Consider the following 13,163-nt stretch of genomic DNA (forward strand, 5'->3'; position numbering starts at 1 on the left):
AATCTCCTTCATCTAGATTCTTTGAGGGCTTTGAAGTTCATCTAAACATTATTACGTGGTTTATTGAATAATAATTTTTCCTTATGACATTCTTGCTGATGTGTAAGCATATACCCTCATTGTGTCAGGGGCATTTCCAGGTCTGGGGTGGTGGTTTCCGGCTTGTCAGCTAGCCGCCCCATTCACTCCGGGCTGGGGGGGGGGGACACACCCAGACTTGCGCAGCGCGGGTTACCTGAGTCGACCTGTCTGCATCCCGCACCGTGTCTGGACGCTGCTATGATGTCGGCTTCCTCCCTCTGTCCCACCAAAGCTTTCTACTGTCTTTCACTTCCAGTCCGGTTCAGCCTCCGGGTCTCCTCTGATTCTGTGTGTTCCATATTTTAATACGCTCGGCTTCTCTCAGGGCGACGCTGCCGTCGTCTCCAAGCGTCTTGCTATTTTCACGTGGACTTCAGGTGAAGTTTAAGCAAGCACGCTGAGCCGCCAAAGCAATGGCTTGGAGGAATCAGGGAAGTGAAGGGTGCTGGGGTGTGTCTAGTTTCTATTCGGGGGTTAGTTAATGAACTGAGCTCGTTGTTAAACCAGCTGTCATTACCCCCAGGAATGTCATTTTGCGGGCAGGGAAGCTGCTGTCTAGAGGACGCAGCATCACGACAGGTCCTCCGGGATTCAGAACCTGCTTCCGTCCTCAGTCCCGGCACACACTCAGAGAAGGCTGCAAAAATGGAAAAGGTCCATTCCGCTAGGGGAAATCTGTTGATCACGCTGCCTGCCTGGTCACCTTGGTCCACCCTTTCTCTCCCATGTGGAGTGTTTTTCCCGTATTTTTACAAAGAGTGAGATTTCCAATTCAGTGTTCTGAGAAGGTGTCTCAAATTTAAACTGCTGGTAGAAGTCTTATAATTATTTCAAGTGGAAAACACACTCGATACTTTCACTTGTCATATGTAAAACCACTTGAATACATTCTGCTCTCTGCATTATATCTGTAAGAATCTGAGTTTTCAAATGCATTTAGTGGTCAACCTTAGTTTTGTTTTCAGGCCAATTGCTTAGAATCTGGTTTGTCTGGAGTATTATGTATCTAAAGCCTCCAGTTAAGAATCTTGTAGTGTCATAAGATCACCGAGCCGCTATGGGGAAGCTTCGTATTAGAACATCTAAATTCATCTCAGCTCAAGTGCCTTTTTTTATGAGGCATTCTTAATTTCTTGAAGTAATCAGTTATCCCTGGGCTCTCCCTTCAGTAATCTGATGCATTCTGCTGAAGTACATAAAGACCAGTAATTTTAGTAAAATTCCTCCCAGCAATGGTATTTAAAACCCACCCTAATGAGACATTTATTCTTGAAGCATTTCCTTATCCATCACCTACTTGCTTCACAGAATAGATTGCAAAGTATGTTTCATTTGGAATTCCCAGGCAGCTCAGAAAAGCTGGCAATGTGGCTGGTGCTGTTTTGACACGGTGTGTTCTGCACCCGGGTACCGCCGCGCCCAGCTGCTCACACACACTTAAGTGAGGCAAGTGAAATTCTTCCCACTTAAATTGGGGGAGACTAGTGGAAGTAGTCTCCTCTCTCCCAGAGAGAAGGCTGAAGCTGTAAAATTATCACTGAATGTCTCCTAGGTTTGCCCATTTCAAAAAGTTCTGACACATCCTCAGTCGTTTCCACCCACTTGGCCCCAACTGAAGAAGTGGACCCAGTGCCCTGCTATCAGCAGGCATCAGTTTTACAGGCTCTCTCCTTTCGTTTCCCACCACACCTAGCGCTTTCCTCTGGCCTTCCCGAAGCTCCCTCCGCATCTAGTTCCCCCAGCGTTGCTGGAAACAGATTGAATAGTATTGCACTAAGCTCTTGCTTCTCTTTGCTAAGTTGCACTTTCCAGCTCACCGAGTACAGCTCATTTTCCTTTCCTTTACGTTCCAGGGGTCCTAACGATGCCTCCGTTTCCTTTCTGCTGATATCACTGTTTCTTAGAAAAACTATGACAGTGACTTGTTTGCGTCTATACAGTATACGGCTTTCCAAAATCAGAGAACTTAAGAAATTTCCTTACTCGGTAAGGCATGATTTTAAAAGGGACAGGATTTTAAATGATCTCATTTGCCGGATGGAGAGACTCAGGCATTGACAAGAATCACGTCTAATCAGAGCCTCACTACAAACTTTCTTAACCAGGAAGTATCAATTTAATAATGATTTTCACATCCATTTTCTTACATTTATGCATCTCACATCAACGTAATATTCTTGAAAGCACCAAGAGTATTTGCCTGCGTGTTGGCAGTAGAGAGACGGTGGCAGAGGAAGCAAATTCTCCAGGTGGCAAGAGCAGAGTGGCTGAGACGCCCTGGTTCTTCCTCTGGCCCTACACTTGCATGTGACACTGTGACTTAACTTTTATTACGGGGTCGTATATATTAGGGACCAAATGTAGAAACTGGCCTGTGTTTTATGAAGGTTATTAATTACCAATGAATTTAGCTATGAAGTATCTTTTTAAAATAAATTTATTTATTGGCTGTGTTGGGTCTTTGTCGCTGCATGTGGGCTTTCTCTAGTTGCGGAAGCGGGGGCTACTCTTTGTTGCGGCGCACAGGCTTCTCATTGCGATGGCTTCTCTTTGTTGCGGCGCACAGGCTGTAGGCACGCGGGCTTCAGTAGTTGTGGCACGTGGGTTTCAGTAGTCGTGGCTCGCGGGCTCTAGAGCTCAGGCTCAGTAGTTGTGGCTCACGGGCTTAGTAGCTCCGCGGTATGTGGGATCTTCCCGGACCTGGGCTCGAACCCGTGCCTCCTGCATTGGCAGGCAGATTCTTAACCACTGAGCCACCAGGGAATTCCCACTATGAAGTATTTTTAATAAAAAAAACAGCTTCGACTTGCTTTAAATTTTCTAAAGACTTGAATAAATATTTCAGTGAATCTCTTACTAACTTGTTTTTGAACAAGTTAATAAATCAAGCTTTAACTTACGATGGAGAATATGTTCGCAGGTTTGTATATTTGCAAGTGAATGTCTTACATATGTACTCGTTGTCCAGAGCAAAGAAGTACTTTTGTGAGCGTTGACTAAGGTTAGCCATTGACCTTTTATTTTTCATTGAAACGGAATGTGGGCATTTGTTTTGTTTCTTAAGGTTTCATATCTCATCCTGGCAGGGAAGCGGTGTATGACCAATACGTCTGTGAAACTGTGATCCATATGCCCGTTTCCAGCAGGTGCCTCCAAAGCTCGGCTCCCTAGGAAAGAGATGAAATACTACCCCGCTGCCCAGAGCGCTTGGCCACTCACTCTGACCACACAGCCCAGTGCTTTTGTCCACAAAGAGCAGTCATTTTCCTAAAATAATCATATAATGTACACACTATTTGATCGCTAAGGTGCTGGTATTGTAGTAAGCTAAACTCTAAGCCAAGGCAGCAGCGTAAATCTTACCCGGCTGTCCCAGACCTGACCTCAGGTAGGGCCTCGTATAGCATTACCTTTAAGGAACCCCGAGTGAAATTTCAGGATGGCGTGTTCACACGCGCTCGGCAGAGCTGCCAACTCAGGTGAGGCCGCGGGAGAAGAAGGCAGCAGCCCTTGCATGGAGAATGAGTCAGGACCAGAGGCTGGACACCCATGAACCTGGTGTTCCAGGCAGGACAAGAGTGGACTCTCCGTCAGTGATTAGATGGGACAGGAAGAGAGAGGACGAGATGGCGGGGTGGGGGGGGGCGGTCCGGAACGGTGCCGCGGGCCTCCTCTCCCCTCTCTCTGCCCCGTTGAGCTCAATCCCCACCGGGCACTGAGGACCCTCGGGCCCCAGAGGACCCGGTCAGTCCAGCCTGTGCCTCCTCAGAGACTGGCTTCTCTGAGGGACCCCAGGTGGCTGAGTCAGAAAGATCTGGGCACACGGGGGCTGGCCCAAGGTTGAAGTGCAGACTCCTGCCTCCAGGTCAGGCTCTCACTGTGGACCCGTCACTTCTCTCCAGCTCACACTCCACATCAGACGAAGTAGGCGTAATCAAAGGAACCCACACGGAGTCACTGTGAGGATTAAGGTGAAGTGCTGGGGAAATGTAAGGTGGATTCCTCCATGGTTCTGCGGTCACAGAGCATCAATTAAGCGCTCAAATGTAAGCTGGAGGGAGCAGGGTCTCCGCAGCAGCCCCTGCCGTGGATAAGACAGCACGGAGGGTTAGGAAAAGCTGGGGGTTGGACTGGAACATGCCTCTCGGTCTGCTGGCTCTGGTCTGCTTTGGGGGCCACCCAGAATAAGTCGAATCCCCTTTTCCTAAGAAAGCCCATCCTGGGGTGACAGCATCTAGTGGTGGCAGATGGCACTGACCGGGTGGTGAAGAAAGCCTGGGAGACAGGGCTGCGCCCCGGAACAGCTCTACCCAGAGGCAGTTCTCACGGGAATTTGGGCCTTCGCATCCCCTGGAAACTGACTCAGATAAACCAAATTCACAAAAGACTGGGGCATCCAAAATGGCTGGAAGTTCGTTTGAAAACAAGGACAGGTACTTACGTTTGCTTTCTCTTCCTGTTGGCAAGTTTAGAGGAAGCAAATCACATGTGGTTGAGTGGGTGAGGAATCAGGAGAAGGATTGGTGAGATAATCTCAGGGACGCTTGTCACCCAGGCGTGCAGGCCTGGGGCACCCCCTCTGCCCTGAGACTGGACGGGCCCTGGGCGGGCATCTCCTCCAGGGCCCCTCCTTCCTGCCATCTCACTTCACAGCAGGCCAGCTCCCTTCACACGGACACATTCTTTCCTTAGTTTCTACCTCAGTCAGGTGACAATCTGGTCTGTTTCGTACTGATCTTTATAATTTAACCTGCAAAGGACAGTGTAATCTCCGAAATCCTAGCAGGGAGTGGGAAAGAGCACTGCAGCTTCCCCGGTACCATGTACGTCGTTCAGCTGGCATTTGATTAGACACAGACTCGGGACAGCTCATATGTGCTATTATTTTGTTTTTAACTCCTCTCTTTTTGTGTATTTGAAAACTTTTTATTTTGAGATAATTATAGATTGACATAACAATAGAGAAGAGTCTTGTGTACCCTTTACCCAATTCCAGCCACTGGTGGCATCTTGTAAAGCTACAGCATAACAACAACCAGGGTATTAACACCGACGCATTCAAGAGCCAGAAGCTTTCCATTTCCACAGGGTCCCTTTACAGCCACAACTCCCATTTCCTCCTTAAAATCTGGCAACCACTAATCTGTTCTCCATTTCCATAGTTTTGTCGTTTCAAGAACGTTGTACAAGTGAAATGATATAGTATGTAACCACTGAGGATTGGCTTTTTTCACACAGTGTATTTCACTGGAGATTCATCCAGGCCCCTGTGTGTCCATAGTTCATGGTGTGGGGCTCCCCTGGTGGCGCAGTGGTTAAGAATCCGCCTGCCAGTGCAGGGGACATGGGTTCGAGCCCTGGTCCAGGAAGATCCCACATGCCGCGGGACAACTAAGCCCGTGCGCCACAACTGCTGAGCCCGCGTGCCACAACTACAGAAGCCCGAGCACCTAGAGCCCGTGCTCCGCAACAAGAGAAGGCACTGCAACAAGAAGCTCACGCACCGCAGGGAAGAGTAGCCCCCGCTCGCCACAACTAAAGAAAGCCTGCACGCAGCAACGAAGACCCAATAAAAATAAAAAGAAATAAAATTAAATAAATAAATAAATAAATAAATAAATAAAATAAAAATAAATAAATACATAAATTTAAAAAAAAATAGTTCATGGTGTGGCTGGACCACAGTTTGTTTAACATTCTCCTGTGGAAGGACATCTGTTGTTCCCAGTTTTTGGTTATTACAAATAAAGCTGCTACGAACATTCACGTACAGATTTTTGCATGACAATAAGTTTCCATTTCTCTGGGATAAATGCCTATGAGCATAATTATTGGGTCATATGTAGTTCCATGTTTAGCTTGTTAAGAAACTGCCAAGCTGTTTTCCAGAGTGGCTGTACCAGTTCTGTGTTCCCACTAGCAACGTATGTGTGATCTACTTTCTCTGCATCCTCACCAGCATTTGATGTTATTACTGTTTTTTAACTTAGCCATTCTGATAAGTGTGGAGTGACTCACTGTGGTTTTAATTGGCATTTTCCTAGTGGCTCGTGATGTTGAACATCTTAATGTGCTTATCTGTCATCCACATGTCCTCTTTAGTGAAGTGTCTCTTCATATTTTTGCCCATTTTCTAATTGGATTGTTTGGGGGTTTTACTGTTGAGTTTTGAGTATTCTTTCTATATTTTATATATCTAGATACTAGTCCTTTGTCAGATTTGTGGTTTCCAAATGTTTGCTGTCAGTCTATAGCTTTTCTTTTTGTCCTCTTAACAGGGTCTTTCACAGAGCAAAAGTTTTTAAATTTTCAATAAAAATCCAATTTATCAAATTTTCCTTTTTATGGATTGTACTCTTGGTATCAAGTATAAGAATGCTTTGCCTTGCCATGGGTCCTGAAGATTTTCTCCTATTTTTTTCTAACAATTTGATAGCTTTACATTTAAGTCCATGGTCCATTCTGAGTTAATTTTTATATAAGGTGTGAGAATTAAGGTTCTTTTTTTTTTCGCGTGCATGTCCAGTTGCCCCAGCACCACTTGTTTTTGTTTGTTTGTTTGTTTGAGTAACAATGGCTGGCATTTATTAGTCATTTACAGTGTATCTGGCACTTTTCTAATGTACAGTTCTCAGAAGTGTCCTGTGAGTTAGATTCTATTAGTACCATGATTTTATAGATAAGGAAACGGAAAGGTAGATGGAATAAACTGTACAGAGTCCAATGGCAGATGATCATCAGAGCCCATGTTTCTAGCCTATGTGCTCTACTATCTCCCATATAGAATATTTTCCCTTCTCTAGTATTAAGATATTTTATGATAATTTTAGATTTTAAAAGTTTCCCCAATGATAATTTACTTTTTCACACCGAGGGATCTGTTCCAGTTTGCAGCAATCTAGCCAATAATGCAAAATTTTCATTATTGAATCTTGGGGCAGCTCCACTTGTTGAAAAGACTTTCCTTCCTCTGTTGAACTACTTTTTGCACCTTTGTCAAAAACCAGTTGGGCGTATTTGTGTAGGTCTGTTTTGTCCAGTTGATCTATATCTCTCTCCCTCTGCCAATACCACATAGTCTTGATTCTAGTAGCTATATAATGTCAACTGGGAAAAAAGCGCACAACCTAAAAGTTGAGTGTTATGTTTTATTCGGAGGCTTTACTGAGGACTGTAGCCTGGGAGACAGCCTCTCAGACAGCTCTGAGGGACTGTTCCAAAGAGGTAAGGGAGGCACTGGATATAATAGGAGCTTTTGCTGGGGAGGAGAATGTAGTCGAACATCAAAAGATTACTACTAATCACAAAAAAAAACCAAACAAACGGACATCTCAAGTTAATGATTTTAGTGCTTTTCAGTGTATAGGAAGATGCAAGAGCCTGGACTCGTTGAAATTACCGTTTTGATATTCATCTTAACTATCTAGGGCCAGTACCCTGTTTTTTTCCATCCTGAATTCCCCTCAGGGTGCACCAGCAGGGGTGGCTGCAGTGGCTGATGACTTTATGGCCACAGCATCCTTTGTTTGCTGAAATGGCAGACGACATTCTTTGCCTACAATAATAAGTCTTGAAATCAGGTGGGCTGATTCCTCCCACTTTATTCTTCTTTTTCAAAATTGTCTTAGCTATTCTAGTTCCTTTGCCCCTTCCATATAAATTTTAGAGTACTCTTGTACCCATTCTACAGAAAAATCTTGCTGGGATTTTTATAGAAATTACATTAAACTTGTATATCAACTTGGGGAGAATTGACATTTTAACTATGTTGGGTTTCTAATTCATGAACAAGTTAATGTCTTTCCATTTATTTAGACCTCCTTTGATTTCTTTCTTTAGTGTTTTGTAGTTCTCAGCATACAAGTCCTATATGTGTTTTGTTAGATTTACACCTAAGTATTTCTTATTTTATTTTTTTTTGTGTGTGTATAAGCAATTGTAAATTATATTGTATTTTTAATCAGAGTCTTAATTTAAGACTAGTATGTAGAAATTGATTTTTGTACGTTTATCTTATATCCTGTGACCTTGCTGAACTCACTTACTAGTTCTTCGAGTTTTGGGAGGTCAATTCCTTGGGATTTTCTACATAGACAATCATGTCATCTGCAAATAAAGACAATTCTATTTCTTCCTTTCTGATGTGTACGCTTCCTATTTCCTTTTTTGCCTTCTTGCTCTGTCTAGAACTTACAACACTAAGAATGGTGAGAGTAGAAATCCTTTCCTTGTTCCCAGTCTTAGGGGGAAGGCATCCAGTCTTTCACCATTAAGTATAATGTTAAATACAGGTTTTCTATAGATGTTCTTTATCAAGTACCCCCCATTCCTATTCTTCTGAGTTTTTGGTCATGAATGGATATTGAATTTTGCCATGCTTTTTCTTCATCCGTCAATATAATCATGTGATTTTTTTTTCTTCATAAGCCTGTTAATCTTGTGGATTACAATGATTAAATTTTAAATACTGAACCAGACTTGCATCACTAGAACAAACACCACTTGGTCATTGTATATAATTTTTTTAGCATATTGATCTATCGGTCTATTCTATTTGCCTATATTTTGTTAAGGATTTTTTTTCGTTTTCCTTTAACTTGGTTGTTAAGGATTTTTGCATCTTTATTTATGATGGATATTTGTCTGTATTCTTTTTATAAAAGTACTATCATTGTCTGGTTTTGGTACCAGGGTAATACCAGCTTCATAAAATGAATTAGGACTTATTTCTTCCTCTTCCGTTTTTGGAGGACATAGTGTAGAATTGGTGTTAACTTTTTAAAAAGTTTGGTAGAATTCTGCAGTGAAACCATGTGGGCCTGGAGACTTCTCTGGGGGAATTTTTAAATTAGGAATTCAATTTTCTTAATAATTATAGGATTATTCAAGTCCTCTGAGAGGCTTTGTGTTTTTTTTGTTTTTTTTTTTTTTTGCAATATGCGGGCCTCTCACTGTTGTGGCCTCTCCCGTTGCGGAGCACAGGCTCCGGACGCGCAGGCTCAGCGGCCATGGCTCACGGGCCCAGCCGCTCCGCGGCATGTGGGATCCTCCCGGACCAGGGCACGAACCCGTGTCCCCTGCATCGGCAGGCGGACTCTCAACCACTGCGCCACCAGGGAAGCCCGTGTTTTTTATCTAAGTTGTCAAATTTATGTACGGTTGCTCATAGTAATCCCTGTTATCCTTTTTTTTTTTTTCATTTTCTTAAAATCTTTTATTTATATAAGTGTGAACTCTACCTGTGTGGATTTCTACCTGATAATCCCTTACTATCCACATTTATTTTCATGCTCACATTGTCCCCATTTGGCCAGTGGAAGCCCCACCAAGTTAGCTCTCATGTATTATATAATTTAATTGTTCATTATTTGTTAAGAAAAACTTGAACTAATATATCTTTTCAAACAGTGAAGAAGAACAAAAAGTGACAAGGGCCTAAGAGAAGACAGTGGCAAGTAGAAAAGAAGAAATTTAGAAGTATATAGGTGGCAAAAGTGTGATGATTAACTTGGTATGGACCTATTATCCTTTAGATGTCTGCAGGTCTGTAGTGATATCTCCTGTTTCATTCTTAATATCGGTAATTTGTGTCTTCTTTTTCTTTGTCAGTCTTGCTACAGGTTTGACGATTTCATTAATCTTTTCAAAGAATCAGCTTTTAGTTTTACCAATTTTCTCTGCTGTTTTTCTGTTTTCCTCTTCATCGATATCTGCTTTTCTCTTTATTATTGCCTTCCTTTTGTTTGCTTTGGGTTTACTTTTCTATGTTCTTGAGACTTCTTGTTTTTTTAATTTGTTTCAAGAATGTTTGTGATTGCTCATTGAAGCCTTTTTATGATGGTTGCTTTAAAATTTTTTCAGACAATTCTAGCATCTCTGTATCTTGCTGTTGGCATCTCTTGATTGTCTCTTAATTCAGTTTGAGAGCACACTGGTTCCTGGTATGATGAATGATTTTTTATTGAAATCCAGATATTTTGGATACTATGTTATGAAACTTTTGTCTTATTTTAAACCTTCTCTTCGGACACTGCTGTGGCAGAGGAGCAGGGGCTCCTCCTCATTACTGTTAGGTGTGAGTAGAAGTCCGGGTTCTGCAGTTGGCCTCTGTTGGCACCCCGGGGAGCGGGGGAGGAGACTCTTTGTCACTGCAGGACAGGGGTGGGAGTTCTCCATCCCTGCTAGGCCACCACTTGCAGCGAGGGAGGGGTCCGGAGCACTCACCCCGTGTCTCCTTTGAAACAGGAGGACCATGACACGATGGAAGCCGATCTGGACAAAGATGAGCTGATCCAGCCCCAGCTTGGAGAGCTCTCGGGCGAGAAGCTGCTGACCACGGAGTACTTGGGAGTAAGTCCCGTGTGACGGGGATGGGAACCCCGAAATAGTAAGGAGAGACGGACCATTGATGGACTTAGCATTTGCGGTAACACAGAAGGGTTTGGTTTGGTCTGTTACGATACTGTGTTTATGAGAAATATGTGTTAGCCAGCTTGCTTCCAGGGGCCCTGCAGTGCCCCGCGGCCCTAGTTACTGTCCTAAACAGAGCCGCTGGGGAACAGAAGGCGGTTAGAGTATAAGTAAAAGGCACACTCCAGAGCCTTCGTAACGTCTGAGGGCAAAGCCCATCCGTAGTAGCGAACATCTACCCGTCCGGCGTCTTGGTTTTCCTGTGCCGTGTCCGTGGGAAGGGAAGACTGCCGCGGGATCGTCAGCCGTCAGCACACAGGGGATGGCCGGGGCCACCCGAGCAGGTGAGGTCGCCCGCTGAGGGAGGCGGAGGGTGGAGAGGGATGGAGGGTGGGGCCGAGGGCAGGGGGCGAGCCAGCCTGTCAGGCGCAGGAGAAGGAAGACGGGCCCCTGAGAAGGACAGAGAGTGGACAGTCAGAGAGGCTTGAGGAGAGCCAGGAGAAAGCAGCGCCACGGAAACCAGGAGGGAGGGGTGTTTCCGGATGGGCTGAGCCGTCAGGCAAAGCACCAAGAGGCCTGTGGAGTCACATGTCTGTGAGGGGCCATGATCTGAACTCCCCGACGACCCCGATGCTCCGGGAACGCCTTGCTACCACCCACCGGCTAGACAGGGAAGGGCGTGCGTCAGGGGGGCTGCCCACTGGCTGGGAGAGGACGGCGGCGGCGAGGGCCCCGGTGTCTCGTGGAGCCTTGATCAGAGAACACGTGGGTGAGCGGGGGGTGGGGGGTGGGACGCTGCAGGGTGCGGTGTCTAAGGGAGGAGCCATTGCACAGGGTGAGGCCGGTTCAGGCTGAAGCCCCGTGACAGACGGCTGAGCACATAGGAGCGAAGGCCGCTGGCATTAAAAGGAGCTCCTGGAACTTCGAAGCTGGTGGTCGACTGGGTCAGTTACATGGACCCTGAAACCTCCTCAGGCTGGGCAGGTCGGTGTTGGAGCCGGGGAACCAGACGCGCAACAATCGAAGCAAAGACAGTGACTTGGGAGGGAAAAAGGTGGCGGGTGCAGGTGGCGTGAGCCTTTCAGGGGCAGGTGGAAGCAGAAAGCCCCTGTGCCCTCCCATTGCTGCCCCGTCCAGGCCCTCATCACCTCACCCTGGGCACTGGTCTCCCTGGTCACCTGGGCCTGGTCTTCCACATTGTTCAAGGAGCTTCCAGGGGCCCCAGGCTGGAGTCAGTATATGCTGGCAGAACTTGAACTTGGAGGACAGCCAAGGGCCCAGTCGTGGGGACGTTGTCGGCGAGGGTTCTGGAGTTTCCTCTGCATGAGCTGGGAAGTTGTTGGAGGGCGCAGAGCGGGGGAGTACTCAGTCTGACTTACGTTTTACTATATTAACTTCTATTTTCACTCTGGCTGCTTTGTGGAGAATAGACCGTAGGGGGCAAGAGTTAAAGGGAGGTGACTTCGGAGGCTGGGTGACCACCGGCCCCCAGTCATGGCCAAGTGCCTATAGCCCGCCACTGCCCCTAGAAACAACTCAGAGATCAAAGGAACCTAACTGACTGTGGAGGCTCCATTACGTTAAGTCAGGTGGGGAGGAAGGTGCTTGAGAAGGGACGGCAGTGAGGCCATCCGGGTTCCAAACTGCTGACGGAAGTCTTGAGCCCTGACTAGGCCTTTGCTTCCCTTTGGAAGAACGCCGGCTTTGTTAGGGAAGGACTGAGCTCCATTGGACAGGACGTGCATTTTTTTTTTCAATTTATTTATTTTTTATTTTGTTTCTTTTTGTCTGTGTTGGGTCTTCGTTGCTGCGCGCAGGCTTTCTCTAGTTGCGGCTAGCGGGGGCGACTCTTCGTTATGGTGCGCGGGCTTCTCACCGCGGTGGCTTCTCTTGTTGCGGAGCACGGGCTCTAGGCGTGCGGGCTTCAGTAGTTGTGGCACACTGGCTCAGTAGTTGTGGTTCACGGGCTCTAGAGCGCGGGCTCAGTAGTTGTGACGCACGGGCTTAGTTGCTCCGCGGTGTGTGGGATCTTCCCGGACCAGGGCTCAAACCCGTGTCCCCTGCACTGACAGGCGGATTCTTAACCACTGCGCCACCAGCGAAGCCCTGGACGTGCATTTTTAAAAGCAAGATTCTCATGCTTCATGGGCAGGTGGTGAGGAAAACAAGGCAAGTTGGTGGGGCTTCTCTGGAGGATGGTGGCGAGGCTGTCGAGAACTCAGCCCTGAGATGCTGGGACTTTCCCACAGACACCACTGCACAAGCACACTAGGGTCAGCAAGGATGTTCAGACAGAAACCCCAGTACAGCCCCTCTGCTAAATAGCTTGTAGCACCTCTGCACAGTGAAATGCCACAGGTGAGATCTTATTTTGATATGGTGAAGATTTTTTTTTTTTTTTTTTTTGCGGTACGTGTTGTGGCCCCTCCCATTGCGGAGCACAGGCTCCCGACGCGCAGGCTCAGCGGCCATGGCTCACGGGCCCAGCCGCTCCGCGGCATGTGGGATCTTTCCAGACCGGGGCACAAACCCGCGTCCCCTGCATCGGCAGGCGGACTCTCAACCACTGCGCCACCGGGGAAGCCCTGGGGAAGATTTTTAACAGCAACAACGAAAACAAGACACCGAACATGCTGGAACTACCAGTTTAATCTTGCAGTTTGGTGAGGCAC

At 46.4% G+C, this 13,163-nt stretch overlaps 1 protein-coding gene across 1 annotated transcript in view; it reads left to right on the forward strand.

Annotated features, from left to right (window-relative positions):
* The window catches only part of ARMC9 (armadillo repeat containing 9), a 139,587-nt gene that overhangs the window by 98,256 nt on the left and 28,168 nt on the right, over positions 1 to 13,163 (forward strand). The window contains 1 exon segment of the mRNA XM_067027168.1: positions 10,327 to 10,431. Within this exon segment, the coding sequence (XP_066883269.1) occupies positions 10,327 to 10,431 (105 nt within the window).

The sequence above is a fragment of the Kogia breviceps genome, chromosome 2, assembly GCF_026419965.1.
Source record: "Kogia breviceps isolate mKogBre1 chromosome 2, mKogBre1 haplotype 1, whole genome shotgun sequence".
Classification (NCBI taxonomy): Eukaryota; Metazoa; Chordata; class Mammalia; order Artiodactyla; family Physeteridae; genus Kogia; species Kogia breviceps.